Source organism: Dendronephthya gigantea, unplaced genomic scaffold (genome assembly GCF_004324835.1).
Source record: "Dendronephthya gigantea isolate DGI-Jeju-01 unplaced genomic scaffold, DenGig_1.0 000148F, whole genome shotgun sequence".
NCBI lineage: Eukaryota > Metazoa > Cnidaria > Anthozoa > Malacalcyonacea > Nephtheidae > Dendronephthya > Dendronephthya gigantea.
Genome location: NW_021163158.1, coordinates 341344 through 367045, shown reverse-complemented (window position 1 = coordinate 367045; position 25702 = coordinate 341344). Strand labels below are relative to the sequence as shown.

At 37.1% G+C, this 25702-nt stretch overlaps 1 protein-coding gene across 1 annotated transcript; it reads left to right on the top strand.

Moving 5' to 3' along the window:
- The first annotated feature begins 14539 nt into the window (after positions 1 to 14539).
- LOC114536826 lies at positions 14540 to 15600 on the top strand. The gene is made up of 2 exons (XM_028558167.1): positions 14540 to 14628; positions 15078 to 15600. Exons 1-2 carry the CDS (start codon positions 14540 to 14542, stop codon positions 15598 to 15600), a joined length of 612 nt encoding a protein of 203 aa, XP_028413968.1.
- Positions 15601 to 25702: the final 10102 nt, after the last annotated feature.

Below are 25702 nucleotides of genomic sequence, written 5' to 3'. Positions count from 1 at the left end.
ACAATGGTGGTGAATACATATCAAAAGAATTTATCAATTACCTCAAAGAAAAGGGAATTCAACGTCAACTCAGTGTACCAAGAACCCCTCAGCAGAATGGAGTGGCAGAGAGAATGAATAGAACAATTTAAGAAACTGGACGATCTATGATGCACAATGGAGCACTCGATAAGAAATTTTGGGCTGAGGCAGTTCACACAGAAGTCATAATCAGAAATCGAAGTCCTACAGTTGCGGTGGAAAACATGACACCGTGCGAGAGCTTCTATGGAAAGAAACCAGACGTGTCTCAATTCCGAGTATTTGGATGCAAAGCATACATGCATGTTCCCAAATAAGACAGAAAGAAATGGGATTCAAAGACAAAAAAATGCATATTTGTAGGATACAGTATTTCAAGTAAGGGATATAGACTTTATGATCCGAAAGCTTAAAAAATTCATGTGTCCAGAGATGTTTTATTTGACGAAGATGAATTTGTCCGACGTGAAAAGAAAAAAGAAATGATAACCCTGAGTGACTCTGATCATGAGGAAGAACCACAGAAGATCAATCAGACCTCAATACCACCAACTCAATGAAATGAAGATACAATTGATCGTCCTGACGAATCAGACATCCAGGAAGAAATTGAAGTAAAGGAACAACTACGACGCTCATCTGGCAAGCGAGAACCGCCGGATAGGCATGGTGTATCGATTACTGGTAATTGGTGGCAAAGTAACACAGCGTGTGCGGATAACGAATACAACTTCGATGAGCCAACAACAGTAGGTGACGCTCTAAACAGTTCTAACAAAGCACAGTGGAAATTAGCACTGGACAACGAATACTCTGCACATGTAAAGAACAATACATGGACATTAGAAAACGTACCTGAAGATCGGAAAGCTATCGATAGTCGTTGGGTATTCAAAGTCAAATACAATACGGCCGGATCTGTTGAGCGCCATAAAGTTCGTCTAGTTGCAAGAGGTTTCTCACAAGAAGCTGGTTTGGATTATGAAGAAACTTTTTCACCAGTGGCAAAGTATAAATCAATTCGTTCATTGTTGGCAATCGCAAACCAATTAAACTTAGAAGTACATCAGATGGACGTTTCTACAGCTTTCTTGAACGGTGAATTGGAAGAAGAGATATACATGACTCAACCAGATGGATGTATAAAAGAAGGAGAAGAAGAGTTAGTCTGTAAGCTAAACAAAAGCATTTACGGACTTAAGCAGTCATCAAGGTGTTGGTATAACACCATTGATCAATTTCTGAAGAACTCTGGTTATGTTCAATCAAGCTCAGACCCTTGCCTGTACATAAAGCGAGAGGGAGATGACATCATGCTTATTGCTTTGTATGTTGACGACCTCATACTAGCTAGCAACGCTACGACGATTCTACAAAGAGAAAAAGAAGCGTTAGGAAAACGTTTTGAAATGAAAGATCTTGGAGAAGTTCATTATTGTCTGGGCAATTCAATTGAACGCGATAGAAGAAGGAGACAAATGAAATTACATCAGTCACAGTATCTTACGAGTTTTCTAAAGAAATTTGGAATGGAAGAATGCAAACCAGTTGCAACGCCTGCCGATCAAGGAACCAAATTACTACCTAATGATGGATAACCAGTAGAGAAAACCAAGTATCAAGCGTTAATTGGAGGATTAACTTACGCGTTTACTGCTACTAGACCTGATCTCGCTCAAGCATTAGGAATGGTTAATCAATTTTGTTCAAATCCAGGAGAAGAACATTGGACAGCGTCGAAACGTATTTTACGATACATTAAAGGAACAATTGGTTACGGAATTACGTTCCATGGAGCTAAAGAAACACATATTCAATTAAGTGGCTATGTAGATGCGGATTGGGGAAGCAACCCAAATGGACGTAGATCACAATCAGGATATCTATTCACATTATGCGGAGGAGTTATCAGTTGGGCAAGTAAGAAACAGAATGTTGTGGCACTTTCTTCTACTGAAGCAGAATATGTTGCGGCAACATTAGCATGCCAAGAAGCAGTTTGGTTACGTGCTTTACTCGGAGAAATAGGCTTTGTTCAGAGGAAGGCAACATTAATCAAAGAAGACAATCAAGGACCTATCGCACTATCGAAGAATCCAAAGTATCATCCTAGAACGAAACATATCGACATTAAATACCATTATATTCGCGATAAAGTAGATAATAAGGAAGTTCCTCTTGGATATTGTCCTACTGGCGACATGTTGGCGGACTTGTTGACTAAACCATTGGGAAAGACAATGTTTCAATGAATGACAAGACTAATGGGAGTTAAGTTAAACTAAGCTATAAACCTTTTAACGGACAGAATTTATGTATGTTACAGTTCATATTTTTCGAGAGGGAGTGTTGAAGATTATTAAATACGAAAAAGGAACTGTAATACAGTTTCATATATATAGACCAGTTTTGGATCATGTGACTTTTGTAAAACACGTTGTTATTTTGTTTCATCTGGTTTTGTCAGTTTATAATATATTATCTCATGAATATGTAGTGTGTTTCTTGCTTAAAAGCCGAACTATGTAGTTCAAATTTAACAAATACACCAATCTCATCAAACTTAACAGTTAAATGCCCATTTTCTACTTTGACGAATCGAGCTATGTTCTTCAACAGTCTGTCTGTCCACTTCTCCTGTGATCCAGTTATACCTTGAAATACATAGTATTATAGACTGACATATTAAATATTTAGCTGCTAAAACTGGTAAAGCCTTGGTCAGCTAAATATGTCTCACTCCAGTTACACACTGGTAACAAATTTTTATACCCCATGCAAATCTAAATGTATTAGATGTTGGAAGTAATTCTAATAGTTTCCACATAGGGTATAGCTATGTGGACGTCAATGTGATTTGGTTTAATTCCAGCCTATAGATTTACAGGCATCGTATGTATGCTACAGGACAACTAAAATTTAGAAACGTTATTGCATTCTATGCTATGTAACAATGTATACAATCATTTTCAAAGGTCCTTGAACCATCCCCTCCCCAATCAATGTTGCATTCCCAATTAAAAAGTACAATGCTTTAAATCTGATGAAAAAAGCAAACAATATTTAATAGGCGGAAGTGGGGGAACTACATTTGTAGATTTTGTGGCGTTTTTCCCAACACATTTAAGACTGTTTTCCTCCCTCCCTTAGTGACCTAATCTTTGGAATTGGTAAAAACACAAGCAGGATCAGTATAATATATTACATATAGCTAGGTTGAAGTTTAGGCAACTTCTAAACAGGGCAAATTAATAAAAAAACAAAGGCCATATTATGTCTATACATTTCCATTGCAATGAGGTTTGTTGGACTTGTTGCCTAAACTTAAACTCATCTATTACTTAACAGCTGTGCACATGCTAATTTGAACTGACAAGGTTTCCAAAAATCTTATAGCAAGATGCATTGTGCCAGGATAATAATTCTCCATATCACAACAGGTTAGGTTCTCTCGTCCTTGGTTGCCTAGGTTGTTTTTAGCAAATTCTGATCGTGTGAGTGGGAGTTTTGCTTGTTACCATCTCTGCTTCATGTCTTTTGAGTCTTTGTGTGACCAAACTGGAGAATTGGAGATGACCAACATGTTACCCAACAAGCTAATATGTTCTGGGGCATCTGGAATTGGAAAGGTGGATCTGGAGGAACTGTTGTCTGTGTCAACTCGACGCTGTTTGCCATCTGCGCAACTTCTATAAAATACTTCAGCAGGACTTACACAACTGGGAGGATGGATTTTGTTTAACTTGCCATATTCTTGGTACAACTCTCCAAGCATTTCCTAATTGTAGCACAGTCTTCAGAGCCAAGATAAACACCAGTGGTAATAACCAATCTGTTAAGGTTATGGCCAGTGGCGTAGCAAGCCTGACGATTTACTCATGCTATGCAAATTTTATGTTATTATCATTATTCATTTCTTTAGAAATTCATTATTTTCACAGTCAATGATTACCAAAATATTAGCATAGCATGACTAAATTGTCAGGCTGGCTACGCCACTGGTTATGGCACTCAACAACTTTGAGACGCGAGGTGTTGATCCCAGTGAAATACCTTGACCACTTTAGATATGGTGCTAAATCCGTGAACTGGTGGAATAATATTTTGTTTTGAGGTGCAATTGCTGCTATTTGGACAGCTGGTCTTGACAGTAAATACTCCAAGTACTTAGAAAATTTTGCCACCACAACATCATCATGGACTTCAAATTGTAAGCCTATCAATTCTATTAGTTTCTTCTTTTTCTTAAGGTTCTCCACAACCAGATCTTTTGGTGGTAATACATTCACTCCAAGAACTGATGAAAGGTATTTTCCCCAAGTGTTTGCAGGACATCTTGAAGTTGTTTTTGACCTAGGCAGAATGAGCCAACAATCCCGGATGCAAATTCTACAAAGTCCTCCTTGTATCTTTCCATCACAAGTGGCATTAATTTTTCCCTAAAAATCTTTCCATTCTCAGCTTCAAATAAGATCTTACACAATAAATTCCTGTTGTCTACCACAAAGTTTAACATACTCCTGGGAGTGGGAATTTCCGACATATTAACACTGCTTTCTGCAACTAGTAGTTTCACCTCAGGGTAGGTACGGTTCAATGATTCTCTCAGGGCAACAAAATCTTGCACAAGTCTCATCCTGTCTACAGTAACAGAACCTGACGTACTTGAAGAAGACTTTGCCAAAACGAATTCCCATGGACTTGGTTGGTTCAACAACAGGCTGAAGAAAATGTTCTTTAATTTCTTTTTTACTTAAACAACTAACAAGTTCTTTAATTCTTACTGCACAGGTACCTTCACTGATATTTTCCGGTAGCAATACATCACAAACAATTTCCTTTGCACTGAGTTTCTTCTTGTTTTCTATGTTTTCCGGCTTACATTGTTTACTTACTCGATAATGCCACAACAAATTATTATATGAATTATATTTTTTACTACACTCTGAATTTTCACAGGGAAAACTACTTGAAAAGGGCTTTATTTTACACGGTTTTCTTTAATATTTGGACACAAAAAACTCAGGGTTTTTTAGTAAGGCAAAAGCCCGCCAAAACTTAGCTAAACTTCGAACCTTCGATCTAACAACGCGAAGTGAAATATACAATCCCAATTTTTACATCCAAAGAAAGATTTTAGGTAAGACAGACACATACCTAATTAACTGCATGTAAAATTTTATTGAAATAACTGAAATTTACAGAGATCGACATAATATAAACAAAAGATTTATCGCATTCAACTCGCCTGCATCAGCATTGTTCATGTCCACTAAAAGTTTAAGAGCTACCATTGCTCTAAAAGCATAGTTTTTTTTCAGTCAAGTTCGTTATGTTTTCCTCCAGGGAAACCATGATCGTAGATTTTTGTTCCTGATGATCATTCTTCAAAAAAGTCGAGCAAGATCGGCAAAAATATCCCTGGTTCGTGCAGCACTTATTCTTGCGTAGAAAATATTTTTCTTTGCAATACCCTAGTGAGGCATGCTGGTATGGATTTCTATTTTAAGTGGAAATCATGCTTTGCGGGCTTGAGGTGAGATCACCTGGTTGTCAATCCCTTTTGAACATTCTTACTGAATTTCAAGTCTAGGAAATATATATTAAAGAATTTAGCTTTTAAAATCTGACACCTCATATACGGGAAAAATTGCTATTCTATCACATGGCACCGAGTCAGGAAATTCCATGAGATAGCATAGCGCATGCGCAGGTTCATTGCACGCCTCGTGTGGGTTCGAAGTGGACAAAGAAAAATTCAAAGGAAAAAAATTCAAGTTAAATCAAGATGTTTAAGCTACTTTCATTCGTATCTACGTGGTAGATATACAATTAAAAGCGTCCAACGTAGTTGGTATCGCTGTGATAACGGCCAATCCTTGTTTTGGCCCAAGATTACTCAAACAGAAACCAACGTAGTTGTGTTCATAGTGTGCATATATGATGCACCGGTTGAGAGAAGGCAAAGGGAAGCCAGCTCGAGTCCTGGCCCTGTTTGCGACAACAGTCTCGCCTCTCATCGAGTTTATAGAAGAAATGAGGGAATTCAAAGGCAGCATGGCCTCCGAGATGGCATCCGTGCGTGCCGACATAAATAATCTCGCCTCTGCTCTTGACAACGAGCATAGCCTTGACATAGACAATGTCGACGAAGGACAACGTAGCGACTCGGAAACTATGTCCACAAATGTGTCTACATGTCTGGACACTAAAGTTGAACTTCTCCTTAAGGAGACCAGCAAGGCGACAGGAACCGAGGATTTGACGACAAATCCAGATAGCCTTCCTACAACTATAGCACAAGAGCTTGATGTGAGTGAACAGGTGAGCGCCGCTGTTCAAGAGCGTCTGGCTCAATCGTCGAGGGCCTTTTGAGCACCAAATTATCCGATGAGAAATGGCGAGAAAAAGTTGGGAAGTATTCCCGACCCCAAAATCTAAGAACTCCACGAGTTAATCCGCTTATATGGAACCAACTCTCTGCTGGGGTTCGGACCAACGACGCTAAAGAACAGCGAACACAGCATGCTTTCGTTGGTGCCATAATTGCCATGACCCAAGCGGCGGACCACATGCTCAAAAGTGGAAATGCCGATGCAACACTGATAACATCTTTGACAGATGGTATTGCAATGGCTACCCAGTGTCAACATGATATAAATCAAGCACGTCGTATTGCTATGAAACAGGTCATGCACACAGATTTTCAAGCACTGTGCAATGTTCAAATTCCCAGTGGGGAATTTTTTTTTTGGTGACTTGTCCAAACACACCAAAGATATCGCGGATGCGAACAAGCTGGCGAAGAAAGTTCGTCCATACCAGACTGCTACTGCACGAAGCAGACAGTCTAGCACTCACAGCCGTTTTTCTACGTGGCAATCAAGACGTAGTCACCCATATCAACGGCGTGAAAATTTTTTCGACGGAGGTCGATTTCACAATGCAAAGAAAAAGAGAGGGGGAGCTGCAAAAAAGCAGTAAATTCCTCTATAACACAACCTGTACATAGTAAGGTAAGCGAAACTGTCAGTTCATATTCTTTGGAAACTGCGGATGTGCCTGACACCTTAATAATTGCTGGACGTTTAAAAATTTCGTTGATCGATAGAGGCAACTAACCTCAGATCCAGACATATTGAACTATGTCATAGGTGTTGAAATAGAATTTAATGCTCAACGTCCCAGCCAATGTGCAGCCAAAGTTCACCATTTTAACATGGCTGAAACTGAAATTATTGGAAATGAGATTAATAAGCTACTTAGCAAGGGGGATATTATTCCCTCCATACATGAGCAAGGTGAATTTTTTTCATTACTTTTTCTAAGACTTAAAAAAGATGGCTCATATCGTATGATACTTCATTTCAAGTTGTTCAATGAATTTGTGAAGTACCGCCACTAGCTTTAAAATGGACACTTTGGATACAACAGTAAGAATGATGAAGCCAAATTGTTACATGGCCTCTATTGATCTCACTGATGCCTATTATATGGTGCCAGTGCATGAGACAGAACAAAAGTTCCTAAAATTTGAATTTATGGGTCGCCTCTATCAGTATACCTGCCTCTCTAATGGACTCTCAAGTGCTCCACGTATATTTACAAAATTACTAAAACCAGTATATTCTACCCTACATAGTATGGGCCATATGAGTTCGGGGTACATTGATGACTCCTACTTTTAAAGGGATACCCCTACAGAATGTTCTCATAATGACTCAGCCACAACAACGCTTGTGACAGAGTTAGGATTTATACCACACCCCAAAAAGTCAGTCACTGTCCCAACACAAATTCTTTTGTTTCTTGGGTTTATACTTAACTCAATCAACATGACAGTCTCCCCAACACAAGAGAAAATAGACAAGACAGTGGCTGCTTGCAAACTATTGTTAGCTAAATCTGCACCTACAATACAACAGGTTGCAGAAGTCATTGGTGTATTAATCTCCAATTTTCCTGGAGTGGAGTATGGACCTTTGCATTATCGAGAACTAGAAATGGATAAATCCGCAGCATTAAAGCTAGCTTGTGGGGCCTATGGCTCTAAAATGACATTAACTGATAGATGCAAGCATGAACTGGAATGGTGGATTAAAAATCTACCAAATTCTACGTGTAAGATTACTCATGGCACACCATTTGCCATAATTCAATCTGATGCTTCTACACAAGGATGGGGGGCAGTCAGAGAGGGTACCAATACAGGGGGTAGATGGAGTACCATTGAACAACAGGCACACATCAATATGCTCGAACTCAAGGAAGCTCTATTTGCCTTGAAGTCACTTTGTGTCAATGACAGAGATGTGCACATTAACTTGCAGCTTGATAATACAACTACAGTTGCTTATCTTAACAAAATGGGGGGGACACAATCTAGACCTCTAAACCAGTTAGCAGTTCAAATATGGCAGTGGTGCATTGAAAGGAACATTTGGATCTCTGCAACTCATATTGCTGGCAAGGTTAATGTTGAGGCAGATAAAATGTCTGGAGTATTTCATGATAAGAATGAGTGGAGGCTAAATAAGCAAACATTTCAAAACATCTTAGCAAAATTCCCAAGCGTGGAAGTTTGCAAGCCGAGTAAATTTCCAACTTGCTCAATATGTTGCATGGAGACCAGATCCTGGGTGTATTGCAGTTGATGCTTTTACATTAAACTGGGATACTAAGATGTTTTATGCTTTCCCACCATTCAGTTTAGTTCCTCATTGTTTGCAAAAGATACTACAAGACCAAGCCTTAGGAGTACTAATCGCTCCCTTCTGGCCGACCCAGGCCTGGTTTCCACAACTATTACAGCTATTGTTCGATCAACCATGGATCCTTGCACCATCAACAAACCTCCTGCAGAACCCAGTTCAGTTGACATCACATCCACTAGCCAAAACCCTTCCCTGATGGTTTGTCCTGTCTCCGGAATCGCTTTGCGGCAGACGATCTTTCAGAAGAAGTTACAGATATCATCATGTCATCTTGGAGAACAGGTACCAAGAAACAATATTCCACCTACACTCAAAAGTGGTTGGACTTTTGTCGTCAAAGGACGATTGCTTGTCATTAACCAACAATAAACCAAGCTTTGTCTTTTTTGAGGATGTTGTTTCAACAGGGACTTAGTTACTCTACTATATAAATACGGCCTGTTCAGCATTGTCAAACATAATTTGTTTGCCAGATGGTCAGGTTTTTGGATCCCATCATATAGTTTACGGTTTATGGTCAGGTTTATGAAAGGTCTAGTTGAACTGCAAAAACTAAAACCTAAGTACAATTCCATATGGGATGTCTTTGTGGTTTTAAAGTATCTGGGAACTTTTACACCCAATGAAAAACAGACACTAAAAAATTTGACGTTTAAGTTAGTTATGTTATTGTTACTGGCAACAGGGCAGCGAGGTCAAACAATACACTGTCTTAGCCTCAGTGAGATGACTCTAAGCGAGACCTCGTGTGAGTTTCAAGTTATGGAACATATGAAGACTAGTAAGCCGGGATCAGGGACTACTATTCTCAAGATTGAGCAGTACACACCTGACCAAAGCGTTTGTCCTATCTTAGTTTTAAAAGAGTACCTACAAAGAACAAAAAGTGTACGTGGGGATGACAAGCAACTTATCATTAGCTATCAAAAACCGTATCAACCTGTATCAAAAGAAACTATATCAAGATGGGTTAAAGTTGTCCTCGATAATGCTGGGATTGACACCACTGTATATTCAGCACACAGTACTCGAGCAGCTGCCAAATCGAAAGCTTGCCAAAATGTACCATTGGACATATTGATAAAATCAGCAGGTTGGAGCTCAGACAGCACATTTCAAAAGTACTATAATAAGCCTGTAGCCTCTGATATGACTATGACTGAGGCAGTACTTAAAACATGTTGAATTAATAATAATATGGTTTTGTTCATCATGTTCCATGCCTAAAATCGGTATATGTCATTGCTGTGTACATCAGGGCTTTAAAGTCTCACGGAATCTCCTGACTCGGTGCCATGTGATAGAATTGGTAAATTAAACGAGACTTACCTGTAAGTTAAGGTTTGATTGGAATTCAATCACATGGCACATAGAGTCAGGAGATTCCATGTCCACCCTGCATCATCGTTACATATGTATAATATATGTACATATTATATTCCCGTGTCTCTACTTTGTTTTTATCACTGGGTGTATTACCATTTATCCCTGTGTGTATCATACTGATGAACCCAGCAAAATAATTTAAAGAATGAACCCGCGCATGCGCTTTGCTATCCCTTACAAAAATGTTCTATAGAATATTCCATTAAAATTCTCTACTGAATATCCTATAGAATATTCTAAGGGATTTTGGAACCTATTCTATGGAACGTTCTACAACATGTTCTATAGCACCTTTAATAGAATATTCTATAACATATGCCATGTTTTATAGAATATTCAATAGAATATCCTTCAGAACATTCATTAGAATGTTCTATAGAATACTGGTATTCTATGGAACATTCTAGCACATATTCTATGACATCCTATATGAAATGTTCCATAAAATATTTTCAATCTATGGAATATTCCATTAATGATCCTATTGAATATGTGATAAAATGTTCCATAGAATATGTATTCTATAGTATATTTTATAGGATAATCTATTAAATATGCTATTGGATGATAAATGGTATAGTCAACATTCGTCCATTTTTTGACTTTGAAATATATCACTTTATAACAACATAATCAAAACTTCTTTCTGCCAAGAGTGAGATATACAAACAAATAAAATATTCCCAAATATATGTAACAAATTTATTTACTTAAAGTTCAATTGATGCAAAGATTTAATGAAAATGCCTTGCTTAAATTACATATAAATAAGATTAAAGAAATTGAAATACATATATTATACAACAAAGAATAAAAAACAAGTCCTATAAGTGTCCATATAACTTTAATCTGCATGTAGAACTCTAGTTCTGGTAATTAGGTCTAAATCATTTTGTTTTGTGGATAAAACAACTGCAGCCGGTTGTTTGAAGGCTGTTTAGCTTAAATGGTAGTTAAGTGAAAATTATATACATTTCACACATTTTGAGGAGGATTCAATTGAAATATTATGCACTAAGTAATTGAAAACAATATGGTGTCACTCAAATTGAAAAATTTTAGCTTGGTTTTTTATGAATGTATAAATTTATTCAATATTTTCTAGATAAAATTATTACCATACTGCAGTTTTCCCACCAAATAAAATGATTGTGCAAGAAAATAGCAAAAATATAACTAGGCTATTATATTAAATATATTTACATGTACAGAACATGTAAATAGTAGAAAATGGAATGTCATATAGTTACTGATGTCCAGATGCTTTCAACTTGGTTTTCTCAACTTGCACAATATTATTAATCTTTGGTGCCATAACTTGTCATATGTCAGCCTCTTTTCCCTCAAACCTTTTTGCACCATACTTTAGACACAGGTAGAAAAGGTAAAACTCATCAATAACTGAACCAAGATATGTATAAAAGATATATTAACTTAGACCAGACATAATTACTAACAATTAATTATACTGCTTACCATACATACTCTTAACTTTCTCTGGCTCTGGTTTTGCATCCTTTTCTTTGAATTAAGCTAGGCATTTGAAGCCTTTCCAGTGATGGAATGAGAGCAAAGTTGTTCTTGCATCCACGGCACTGCATAAACAAAACCTTTCACATTTAATATTGCTTTAATAGAGCTCCATTTTGACCTTTGGTTAGTGTGATGCTTGGACAAAAGGAAATCTGTAAATTTTAACAGTAAACACACAATTAAACACTTGAGACCTAGCTTATATTTAATTCAATTTTAATGATATATAAAATTTATCTAGAGCTAGTGCAAATGTCTTGACAGAAATAATTTTTAGTTGGAATGGCTCTATTTATAGTGGTATAAATAAAAGGTGTAAATAAAATGTTCAAATAAAAAGTTTAATCTAAAGGTGAATAAAAATTTATGAGATTAATTATAATGGTATACAGAACATATGTTGCGTATACAAACATATAGCATTTATAGCATATACAAACACACTCACCACTGAATTCCAATACTTTAGCTACACATGTTGTTGTATAGATGGGTCAATAAACTTTTGATTATTTTCTTAACTTTAGAAATTTCTCATTGCCATGGCCTTTCTTTCTCACGATCCTAGTCACGAAATTATCCATATCTTCTGATTCTTCTCGCATACTACAGCGCGTTTCACCACCCTCCTATGATTCCTCTTTGACAAATTCAAAGAATGCGTATTTTATGTTAAAATACGAAAGAAAAACGCACTAAATTCTACCAGCATCAGTTATAAAACGTTGAATCAACGGATGACAAACTACATACAAAGACGCGCTCAAAATTTGAAAATAATGCGTGGCGGTTAAACAAGTCCCACATAACCTTGCGGCCTTGTTTGGGCAAAACGCCCGCCATCTAACCTGCGAACGGGCATATTATGAAACAGATATGAGATATGTCATATGTGTGAAATATTCGTGATTTGTCTTTACAAAACGAATGATTTCTGCTGAGAATTTTAACTTTAAGACTTCAAAAGTATGTTGAGAGAACCTTACAAAAAATGCGAATATAATTCTCGACCAATGAATAGTGTACTAAAAATGTTATATTTTAAATTGCATAAAGGTCTCATTCTGTATAACATATATTCTATAGAATATTGTGTACAGCATGTTCTATAGAATATATTATTGGATATTTAATGTGAATGTTCAATAGAATATTCTATAGCATCTCTAAATTCTATAGAATATTGTGTACAGCATGTTCTATAGAATATATTTTACTGTGAATGTGCAATAGAATATTCTATAGCATCTCTAAATTCTATAGAATATGGCAATGGAATATGCTATAGGATAAGAAGTCCTATAGAATATTCTATGGGATTTAGAATATGTTATAGCATATTCTATAGGATTCTATAGCACATTTTCGTAAGGGATCTTATGTAATCTCTTGACTCTATGTGCCATGTGATAGAATTGCAATCAAACTTCAACTTACAGGTAATTCTCGTTTAATTTACCAATTTTTGGACACTTGTTTTCAAATTTATTGAACAGAATGAAATGAATTACTGGTCTAATAGTCGGTTGTATCCTTTGTCAATCCCTTCTGAACATTCTTACTGAATTTCAAGTTCAGCAAATCAATATTAAAGAATTTAGCTTTCAAAATCTGACACCTTATATAAGGGAAAAATTGCTATTTTGGACAGTTGGTTTCAAAATTTTTGAACTGAATGAAATGAATAACGTGTCTAATATTCTGTTGTATGCTTTGTCAATCACTTCTGAACATTGTTGCTCAATTTGAAATCTAGCAAATCTATATTAAAGAATTTAACTTTTAAAAACTTTCACCTCATATTCGGCAATATTGGCAATTTTAGACAATTGTCTTCAAATTTTTTGAACTGAATGAAATGAGCTGCTGGTGTAATATTCTGTTGTATCCTTTGTCAATCCCTTTTGAACATTCATACTGAATTTCAAGTCTAGCAAATCAATATTAAAGAATTTAGCTTTCAATGTCTGACATCTCATATAAGGGAAAAATTGCTATTTTGGACAATTGGTTTCAAATTTTTTGACCTGAATGAAATGAACTGCTGGTTTAATATTCTGCTGTATCCTTTTGTCAATCCCTTCTGAACATTTGTATTGAATTTCAAGTTCAGCAAACCAATATTAAAGAATTTAGCTTTCAAAATCTCACATCTCATATAAGAGAAAATTGCTATTTTGGACAATTGGTTTCAAATTTTTTGAGCTCAATGAAATCAACTGCTGGTGTAATATTCTGTTGTATGCTTTGTCAATCCCTTCTGAACATTCTTGCTCAATTTGAAATCTAGCAAATCATTATTAAAGAATTTAACTTATAAAATCTGACACCACCTCATATAAGGGAAAATATGCTATTTTGGACAATTGTTTTGAATTTTTTTGAACTCAATGAAATGAATTGCTAGTGTAATATTTTGTTGTATCCTTCGTCAATCCCTTTTGAACATTCATACTGAGTTTCAAGTCTAGTGAATCAATATTAAAGAATTTACCTTTCAATGTCTGACATCTCATATAAGGGAAAAATTGCTATTTTGAATGCATGTATCTAAGGGCCATTCGTATTTCACTGAAACAAAAATCGAATTGCGATCATAAAATTACGTTTTTTCTTTTTGATGTTTGAAAAAAACGGAAATAGAATTGAATTCCGCTCTCTTCATCTGAGAAATGGAACCAAATAAAGATTTTTCTTGGTTACTTTCAAACTATTTTCTAAACATGGGAAAACGGATTTTCAAACTGAATTTCAATTTCCATCAAAGGGCTGATTTTTAGAAGTTTTCTCATGCCAACACCCCCCGCTGGATTTTTCGCGCCTTTTAGTTTTTTTCGTGCATTTTCCGTTGGTATGACATATTGGATATCAACACAACACGAAATATGGAAGACGAAAACTTAAATTTTTCCTTCGGTGAAGGCGATGAAAGAAAAGATAGAAAATTAAAAAAGAGTCAAGTTAACGTAGAAAGGTTAGCCTGTATGTTTGGGGTAAGTGGATGGGATAAATGACCTGTTTTCGTTAGTGATTTTTAGTCCAAAATTTTCGAAGTTTACAAACTGAATGGTTAGGTTGCACTTTGCAGTTGGAACTAACAGGAATACACATTGTTGACGAATTTTCGGGCACCACAGAGTGGCCAAACAAGGAAGGTCAATTTGACTTAAGTGATTTTCGAAAGGAATCCTTTGAAGCTGTAGGCAAAGATGTGCACATCAATTCATATACACAATTCTCTAAGCAGTGCTATGCCGAATTATCAACAACGTTGTACTAGTAGTTTACTGAATTATTACTAGCACTATCATATAAAGTGAGATTCATCCTAGGGCTCAGCGTGCCACACTTCCACTCCTCTGCTGTGCCCACAGCCCCCTGTTTACAGAGCTTCTTATTTAAGTTGTTCTGTTCTATTATTAGAGAAAAGAGTAAAAGAAAGGAGAGATGTTTCAATGGTAAATGGCTAACGACTTGGCCCTGGTTGCAGTACCACAGAAGAAAACAAACTGCATTTTGTTCCATATGCTCATCAAATCAAAAGGAAGGAGGTCATGATCCCAGAGCGACATTCATTTATAAAGATGAAACATCAGATGGATTCTCGTCATGGAACAAAGACCCTGAACGCTTTAACATGCACCAATTATCTGATTATCATAGGCAGTGTAGGACAACTGAATTGTCAAAAGAAAAGGAAAAGATACCTCAGCTTCTTAGTGATGAAGAATGTAGAAATAATAGACTACGACAAGAGGGACTAGAAGCCCATTTTGGAAAACTAAAAAAACTCTTTCGACATGGTTTAGCGATTCGACGACAGGAAGATAAAGAAGGCAATGTCTACCAGTTTAATAAAGACAAGAGTCAACATATCCCAGGGCTAAAACTACTAATGAAAGAGAACAGGTTTATGTCTCACAGCTTGCTTGGAGAGCAACAGTAATTCTTGTTCTTGAGGCTAGACGAGCACTAAACATGGAGCTCCAAAGAGTCAAATACTATGTCATCATAGTGGATGAACCACTGACATCTCAAAGTAAGAACACATGTCCTTATCAATACGTCAATGTACTGAAGAGTATGAAATAAGAGAGGACTTTATTGGTATTTATGAATGCAGGGAGGGTGTAACAACAGATGCTGTGTGTGAATACATCAAAGATATTTTAATAAGGTGTCAACTATTTGATAAGATTAGTTGAAATGACATTTCATGGTGCAATGACCATGAAATCTCTGGCAAAGAAAATCAAAAGTGAAATGAATGATTCAGCTATTTTCATTCACTGTTTAGCACATTGCCAAGAACTAATCTTCAAAGATGCAACTAAGCATTGCCCAGCATTCGAGGATCCTCAAGCACTATGTGAAGATCTGTATGTCATCGTAGGGATCAGCCCTATGTGTCTAGCCAACGTGTGGCTCTATTTACCAAGATCCAGGATGAGAGTGACAGTGATGATGTGTTGCGTCTCTTGAACCTCTCAAGGACTAGGTGGACAACAAGAGGGGCTGCAGCGAGTGTTATAACTTTAAAGCACGCGGAACTATTAGCAACGTTAGATTAAAGATGATCTCCGTAGATAGAAATATTGATAGCAAATGCAAAACCAAAAGCGAAGGGGCTTATCACAAAACTGGAAACCGCCAAGCACATGTTTAATATGTTTCTTATGAGAGATCTTGCACATATTCTGGAAATGAACTCAAAAAATCTACAAAAAAATGATGTCACAGCAAAAGAAGCAATGGACTGCATCAACAAGATTGAAATAAGGCTTGCGGAAATGAGATCCAGTGCTGAAGAATTATAAAAGGTAAACAACGCCAACCAATAAAAGATAGCTAGTAAAATATGTGTTCAAAGTTCAAACTGTTACCAATATCCAGTCATTCCAGTGTATTTAATTTATACTTTTTATTTTCTAGCTCATTAAGAAAGTTGAAGAGTTGAAGCTACGAATTGATGTGACTAATGAAAACAGACCAAAAAAGGCACCAAAAAGAATCGCAGACTTTATCACTTATGATGTGGCACCCAGTGGACACGATTCCAATGATTTAAGACAGAACTCAAACGTGTATATATCTGTTCGATTGACAGCATCGTGAGTTTGATGAAGGAAAGGTTTGATCAAAATGACATTAAAACAGTCAAGGATATCAACCGAATGCTAATCTCATGTGCTAACAACGAAGTCGATGTCACCACTGAATATGTCACTAGGCAACTTGGCGTCGCTGCAAAATTTTTGCAAGTCGATCTTTTGGTTGAAGAATTGAAAGACCTACATGTCCACGTCAATTTGTACAACATGGAACTGAAACTGGAGTCTATGCCTATCATTAAAAAGGTTACTGCTATCTCAACTATCCAAGTTGTGTTGAATACAAAGCCTGTCTCGAAAGCTTTACTTCCTGAGACGCATAAGCTGTTAATTCTCCTGTCCACATATGCAATGTCGTCTGCAACTGCGGAAAGGACATTCAGTGTCACGAGACCGGTCAAGACCTGGCTCAGATCAAGACTTTGTCCTGGAATGCTTACAAATTACATGTTTGCAGCAATTCACAAGCAAAGAATTAACGACATTAGCGCAAAGAAGTTAACAGCAGACTTTATTTCAAGGTCATCTCAAAGGAAAGGCTACTTTGGACAATCCCTTTAAACTATTTTGCCAAAAAGTCGAAGTGAACACGACATACTTAATGCATGGCAAAAAAATGTGCCTCAATATATAGTTGTAGTTTTCTGCTCGAAATCAATAAAAGTTTTCTCGTTTATTAAATTGTACAGGTCTTAGTTCATTGGTTAGGGCTAATTAAGTGCATTTTCATTTTTGTTTGTGCCCTTTTGTCCAAAAATATGCCCTTTTAATAACAAATTGCACCCCTTGCCCTAAATAACTTACGGCATCCCTAACTGCTGGTCTAATATTCTGTTGTATGCTTTGTCAATCCCTTCTGAACAATCTAAAGTATGCTTTGTCAATCCAATCTGAACACTCTAATCCCGTCTAAAGAATTTAACTTTCAAAATCTGACACCTCATGTAAGGGAAAAATTGCTATTTTGGACAATTGATTAGAATTTTTTTGAACTCAATGAAATGAATTGCTGGTGTAATATTCTGTTGTATCCTTTGTCAATCCCTCGTGAACATTAATTCTGAATTTCAAGTCCAGCAAATCAATATTAAAGAATTTAGCTTTTAAAATCTTTCACCTCATATTGGGCAATATTGGCTATTTTAGAAAAAGGTTTTCAAATTTTTTGAACTTAATAAAATGAACTGCTGGTCTAATATTCTGTTGTATCCTTTGCCAATCTTTTCTGAATATTCTTATTGAATTTCAAGTTCAGCAAATCAATATTAAAGAATTTAGCTTTCAAAATCTGACATCTCATATAAGGGAAAAATTGCTACTTTGGACAATTGGTTTCAAATTTTTTGACCTGAATGAAATGAACTGCTGGTCTAATATTCTGTTGTATGCTTTGTCAATTCCTTCTGAACATTCTTGCTCAATTTGAAATCTAGCAAATCAATATTAAAGAATTTAACTTTCAAAATCTGACACCTCATATGAGGGAAAAATTGCTATTTTGGACAATTGTTTTGAATTTTTTTGACCTCAATGAAATGAATTGCTGGTGTAATATTCTGTTGTATCCTTTGTCAATCCCTTTTGAACATTCATACTGAATTTCAAGTCTAGCAAATCAATATTAAAAATTTAGCTTTCAATGTCTGACATCTCATATAAGGGAAAAATTGCTATTTTAGACAATGGTTTTCAAATTTTTTGAAATGAATGAAATGAACTGCTGGTCTAATATTCTGTTGTATCTTTTGCCAATCTCTTCTGAACATTCATACTGAATTTCAAGTCTAGCAAATCAATATTAAAGAATTTAGCTTTTAAAACTTTTCACCTCATATTGGGCAATAATAATGGCTATTTTAGACAATGATCTTCAAATTTTTTTAACTGAATGAAATGAACTGCTGAAGTAATATTCTGTTGTATCTTTTGCCAATCCCTTCTGAACATTCATGCGGAATTTCAAGTCTAGCAAATCATTATTAAAGAATTTAGCTTTCAAATCTGAAATCTCATATAAGGGAAAAATTGCTATTTTAGACTATGGTTTTCAATTTTTTTGAACTGAATGAAATGAACTGCTGGACTAATATTCTGTTGTATCCTTTGTCAATACCTTCTAAACATTCTTAGTGAATTTCAAGTCTAGGAAATCAATATTAAAGAATTAAGCGTTTGAAATATTTCACCTCATATTAGGCAATAATGCATGGCTATTCACAACACGTATAATGATATGCAAAGTTTAAATTTACCATAACAATGCTGTGCTTGTGATTGGAAGGAAATAGCCACGTGTGTTAGACATGCGGAACATAAAAGAAGAGTGTGTAACACAGATTACGCCACTCATGCTCAATTTATACGCGGAGTGCTTGCCGGAGAAACGATACGAGTGTATGACCCACAAAAATTTTGTTACCAAGCTTTAACAGTATAGCACTATGCCCGTTAAACCAGAAGTTCAATACCCCTATTGCTGATGATCAACAAGCAGCCCCACAGCCTCCAGTTAATGAACCGGTACAGCCACCAGCCGCCGTTGAAGCTGGCGCCGCACAAGGCAATCCTAATGGAGCAGACCTTCAGGTTTGTATTAAGTCTTGTCTCGTCAAGTTCTGTATTTATCGTAACTTTATTAGTTCTATAATTTACGATACCAGTGTGATGCTTGTTGACATATTATTTTGTAGTCCATTCTATCAACGTAGTGTCTGTGATATACATATCTAGATATGACCGATCATATTCCTTGTTGGGTTCTTAGGCATTGCGATAATCGATTTCGCAAGACTCTTTTTTATTGTTATTTGTCACTTGAGATGTTTGAGAGGACCTACTAATGTGTGTGTTGTTATACAAATTACACTAATATCTGTGACCTTTTGAGCTACTGTCTTGATATTTACACATCCAATAGAGTTTTCATTAGCTTCGGTCCCAATATGTCCCAACGTTCAGTGTTAAGTCCTTACTTAGGTTTGTGTTGTTATACAAATCACACTAATATTTGTCACTGCCTCCATTCGCTGGTTGCCAGCTCCTTGACTTCTCGTCAAGAGTATAGATTGCAAATGGAACAGAAAACACAAGCTATTGTTATAGCTCTTTACGCGATGGATCTCGCGGGATTTGCTTGGTTTGTAATTTCTTGACTGGTGATGGTGAAGGTTGAATTGCAAATGGAACAAGCAGGAATAAAATACAAGCTATAGTTATAGCTGTTGACGCGATGGATTTCGCGGGATTTGCTTGGTTTGTAATTTCTTGACTGTGATAATCAAGGGTGAATTGCAAATAGAACAAGCAGGAATAAAATACAAGCTATTGTTTTAGCTGTTTACGTGATGGATTTCGCAGGACTTGCTTGGGTTTGTAATTTCTTGACTGTATGGTCAAGGGTAGATTGCAAATGAATAAACGACAATAAAATACAAGCTATTGTTATAGCTCTTTACGCGATGGGTCTCGCGGGATTTTCTTGGTTGTCATTTCTTGACTGCAATAGTCGGGGCTCAGCGTAGATTGTCAGTCCACTAAAGAGCATTTACACGATCAATTTCGCGGCGTATCGCTTCGTTCGGTTTGTAAAAATTTCCTCCACTGTCCAGTGGTGGCTGAAGTTAGACTTTAAATGAACATGCATAAATTTGGATATAAACAGATACATATTATAGTAGATCTTGTCACTGCTTACGTGAAGCAGTTCATGCAAATAATCAACAATCAAACTAACTCTTGGCGTAGTTGTTGTAGAATGAAATTACGCTGAAGTAAAGTATGTTGTAATCAACTATCCTTTTAGTTGATAATGTATCGCAGACATGAGCTCTGAATATAATACGCTGAAATTGTACGAGATCGATTTTCATGCTCTAATCTTCTGGTTGTAAATTAGTGATTGTACGACAGTTATTTGGCATGGAAATATTTTCATAGAGCGCCAGTGGCTGAGCACACGCCTATCATCACGGCGCATGTGTTAATGGTTATAGATCTAGTCATGGCCATAGATCTAGGCAAAATGCGCGGAGCATAGCTAACCTTAAGTACGTAAATATTGTAAAGCATGATGCTTTGACGGATGTTAACAATATTAATAGATCTAATATGAATAAGTCTGTCCAAAAGTCAGCACCTTGCAACAATCTTCAGATCGTTCCATCTCTCCTACTGTCCAATACGATGTCAATTGTACCAAAGATTGACGAAATAGCCTATACGATTAGCCTGGAAAACCCTGATATAGCCTTTTTTACTGAGACTTGGCTTAAAGAATCGATACCAGACCAGTCAATTAAAATAAACGGATACCAATTATTTCGACGTGACCGCATTAACAGTTCACATGGGGGAGTTTGTGCGTACATTAAAGACTCTATTGAAAGTAAAATTCTGTTAGATCTCCAAGCGGACGAATACGAAATACTATGGCTACTACTTCGTACAGAAAGGCTGCCCCGTGGACTCCATAATATAGTTGTAGCGGTTATTTACCATCCACCCAATTCGGATAATAAAGCAATGCTGGATCATCTAAAAAACTCGTTAGAACGCGTTGAAACCATACACACTAATAGTGCGATCATTTTGGCTGGAGACTTCAACCAACTAGAGTTTAAATCAACTGCCAGGTGCTTCCAGCTTAAACACATGGTGACCTTTCCCACAAGAGGTGCAAATACCCTGGATCAAGTGTTTACTAACTTACATAAATTCTACACTGAACCTATTCCTAGCCCTCCATTTGGCTTATCCGATCATATAACTATCTTAATATTTCCAACAAGGCGACAAAGAACCGGGTGCCATAAAAGATTAATCAAAGTACGGGATAGAAGACCAAGTAAAGTTGGAAGCCTGGGGAGATTTCTGTCAAACATAGCTTGGGAAGACGTGCTATCAAACGCCCCGACTGTTGATGAGAAATTAGAAATTTTTACCGATCTTATCCATTGTGGATTAGATATCCTGATGCCGGAACGTTCGATAAAAGTTCATGTGTCTGATCGTCCATGGATGACTAACCAGCTTAAACGGCTCATTATTCAAAGGCAAAAGGCGTTTTAACGAGGGAAGGATGGTTTATTCAGGCATTTAAGGAATAAAGTAAACCGTGAAAGAAAGCGATGCCGAAAAAGTTATTATCTATCTAAAGTCCGTGGACTAAAGGAAATTAAACCGCACAGATGGTGGCACGAAATCAAACTGTTATGTGGCTCTTCGGAAAAGCATAACCCAGATTTTCGATCAAGCTTGACTACGAACTTAAATTGCAACGATTACGAACTAGCAAATAAGATCAATGAAGCCTTTATCAGTGTTATGGCAGACTACAATCCGCTGACTAATGACGTATGTGTCTTGAAGGAAGACGACGACGAACCAATACAAGTTACCGAAATGTGGTCGCAAAAACTTTACGTGAATTAAGCGCCACAAAAGCGAATGGCCCGGACAAGTTACCAAACTGGGTACTGAAGACATACGCCGATATATTAGCACCTGCCGTTGCTGATATTATCAACTGCTCGTTCCAAACGTGCAAAGTCCCACAAGCATGGAAGATGGCTGACGTTCCCCCCATTCCTAAACAATCAAAGATCACGGACTTTAATAAAGATCTAAGGCCAATTTCTCTGACGTCAACCTTATCAAAAGTGGCAGAAAAATTCATCATTGACAGAGGACTGAGGCCGACTTTGCTTAGATCCTTGGATCCATCACAATTTGGTTTTGTACCAGGCTCGTGTACAACGTTTGCTCTTATCTCAATGTTACACAAATGGCTAACTGAAATCGATGGCACAGGCTCAGCGATAAGAGTAGCCTTACTCGATTACAGGAAAGCCTTCGACTTGGTTGATCATAATTTGCTAATTGCAAAATTACTCAGTTATGGTTTAAAACCCACAATCGTAAATTGGATTACGGACTTTCTACGAAATAGATTACAGCGAGTAAAGATATCAACCGAAGGTGTATCCGACTTCCTACAAGTTCCAGCGGGCGTTCCACAAGGAACCAGGATTGGTCCATGGCTGTTCTTAGCCATGATTAACGATCTACGTATCAATGGTTCCCCCACAAATAGTATATGGAAATTTGCAGACGACACGACCATTTCTGAAGTCATCCTAAAGAACATGGAAAGTAGATTACAAGATACAATAGACCAAGTTGCTAAATGGTCCAATGAAAATAAATTTCAGTTAAATCCGATAAAGTGTAAAGAGCTCCGAATTGACTTTACTAGAAGACCCTCTACTGATGATGGTTTGATTCTAAATGGCGAACGCTTTGAACTTGTTAAATCAGCTAAACTACTGGGTATGACCATCACGGAAGACCTAAAATGGAACAGTCATATCGAAAATATTGTATTAAAAGCATCAAAACGACTATACTTATTAAGGCAGTTAAAACGTGCAGGTGTAGATCATTATTCCTTGATTCGATTCTACTGTGCATGCATTAGATCCATCTTAGAATACAGCTGCCAAGTTTTCCACTCAGGCCTTCCTGATTATTTGTCGGTGGATATGGAACGTGTCCAAAATCGAGCCTTGCGGATAATCTACCCGGAATCAAGTCCAAAAGTCGCATTGAAGGAAGCAAAATTATTAACACTGAAGGACAGAAGAGAAAAGTTATCACAAAAGCTATTCTCGTCCATCGAAACAAAAGATGATCATAAATTACGCAATTTACTACGTAAAGAAGAAAACTTACCAACACATAATTTTAGAGAACTGAGAAGATTTAATCTTCCCATTATTAATACGAATAGGTTATTAAACTCTTTTATCCCAAATTAAACATTATTATTATTATTATTACATATTAATCTTAGTGACAGTGTTCCCTCTTTCCTTTAGCAACTACGCGAAAATTACGTCAATTACGCCAGTCAGTAGATGAGGTATCCCACGCTTCTGTGGAGAGTTTAAGGAGACCAATGTTGCTTTATACAGCTTGTCCACTCACAGATTTCAATAACTATGAAGCTTTGGAGATGTTGGATTCCCTTCAAAGCACAGCCAAGAATAAAGCACACGAGAAAAGAGATTATTATAGAGTGGCATACCAGACAGCTAGAGAGAAGGTTAACCTGCCAACACCTCAATTTCAAATGCTAATCCGTCGATTATTGGGTGACAAAGACCATGACAAAGTACTTGACATTGGTGCAAAAGTGGAAAAAACTCTCCGTAAAGAACAGTCACGTCGTCCAACGCCAACATGGTTCTCTTATCGCGAACGTGGTCAGTCGACACGAGCATCAACAGCTCCGCGGTGTTATTTTTGCCATAAACCGGGGCATTTCAAGGCTGACTGTAATGAGTTCCGTCGGTTGACCCAGGCTCGCCAAGCCAAGAACCCTTCTGGTGAAACGCGACAGGCTCAATAACTTATAGTCTGTCTAATCACTCTCTATAATATTTGGACTTCGGTGTGAAGAATCGTTGAACATGTTTTGGTTATAAACAATAAAATAAGCAGTTAAAAAATAAATTAAAAAAATGAAACAATAAATGAATAAATGAAAATAACGAACGAGCATGTCCGTGGTTTGTATGTCTATATTTGAGTCATTGGAAAGATAGCAGTTTCGAAAAAGAGTACCTGAATCAACCCCCCCGATTTTTTCGAGTCAAAGCTGTTGTCTTCCTGTTGAGTTAACTGGGTCTCCTATGATTTTCCTTGTTCCCCTTTTAGGCTAATTGGCACTGGGAAAAGGACTCTGACTTTAATTTTCATCTACAACAAATCAATACACCTTTTACAGACCAACAATGGGTAAACTTTCGGGGACACCCCGTCAAAGTCGGCGGGGAGACAGCGGCAAATCAGCAACTTGTTATTCGTGTTAATCAAGTACAGGCGGGCGATATGATTGGTCATGTTGAGGAAGTATATTTCCGTGATCCAAATCATTTTAAAGCAGGGGTACTCCATAACAATTACTCCGCTTGGCAGGACATTTCCCATCTCTTCCCTCCTGATAAACAATCTGAAATATTGGATTAGGTAATTATAACCATATATAACCATATATAACCATATAACCATATTTTCAACCATACCAAGGAAGGTTCAAAAGCGAGGAGTACAATTCCGATCAACCATCCCACCGGATTTTTTCGAATAATCAATCTTGTCGTCCTTTCGCATCATTTGTGCGTAGAACCCTTCTTGAGCGTTTACAAACGGGAGCTATTTTAATGCTTGTCAAAGTTGGTACTGTACAACCACCACATCTCGTGTTACCACTTACGGTAGAGCCGACAAAACCCTTTTTATGCCATGATGCAAAATACCTTAATCTATGGATGCGAGATATGCCATTCTCTCTAGATCGGCTTACCGATTTGCTCTGTTACGTCGACGCCGGCCACTACCAAACAGTGTTAGACGATTAGTCTGGTTACGACCACATTCTCCTAACTGAAGAAAGTCGTACGTACTTTGGCATTCAGTTTGGCGGTGGTATTTCGTTTACAATTTCGTTACATTACCATTTGGTTGGAAAATATCCCCCTATATTTACCACACAGCTATCCTTTTACCGACAACATTCTTCCGTTCCATTGGGATACCATGTCTGCTTTACATCGACGACAGGCATAATGGCCAGTTGCGAGTGTCTTTACAAAAGGGACAGTATGTTACCCTGGCTACGAAGGATGATAAATACCTCGCGGCCGCGAACTCAGCGATCTTCGCTGCCACATATTATCTGGTGCTCTTTGGATATTTCTTGGGCCTGAAAAAATCTATTCTTCAACCCCGAAAAGTTGTGCCCTATTTGGGGTTTCTTGCTGATTCGGAGAGGCAGGTCTTTCATTTATTGCCAGAAAAAAAGGACAAATTCCTTACGTTACTCCATGAGATTCTTGGCATGTCCCATATACCACTTAAGGTTTTGCAACGCCTTGC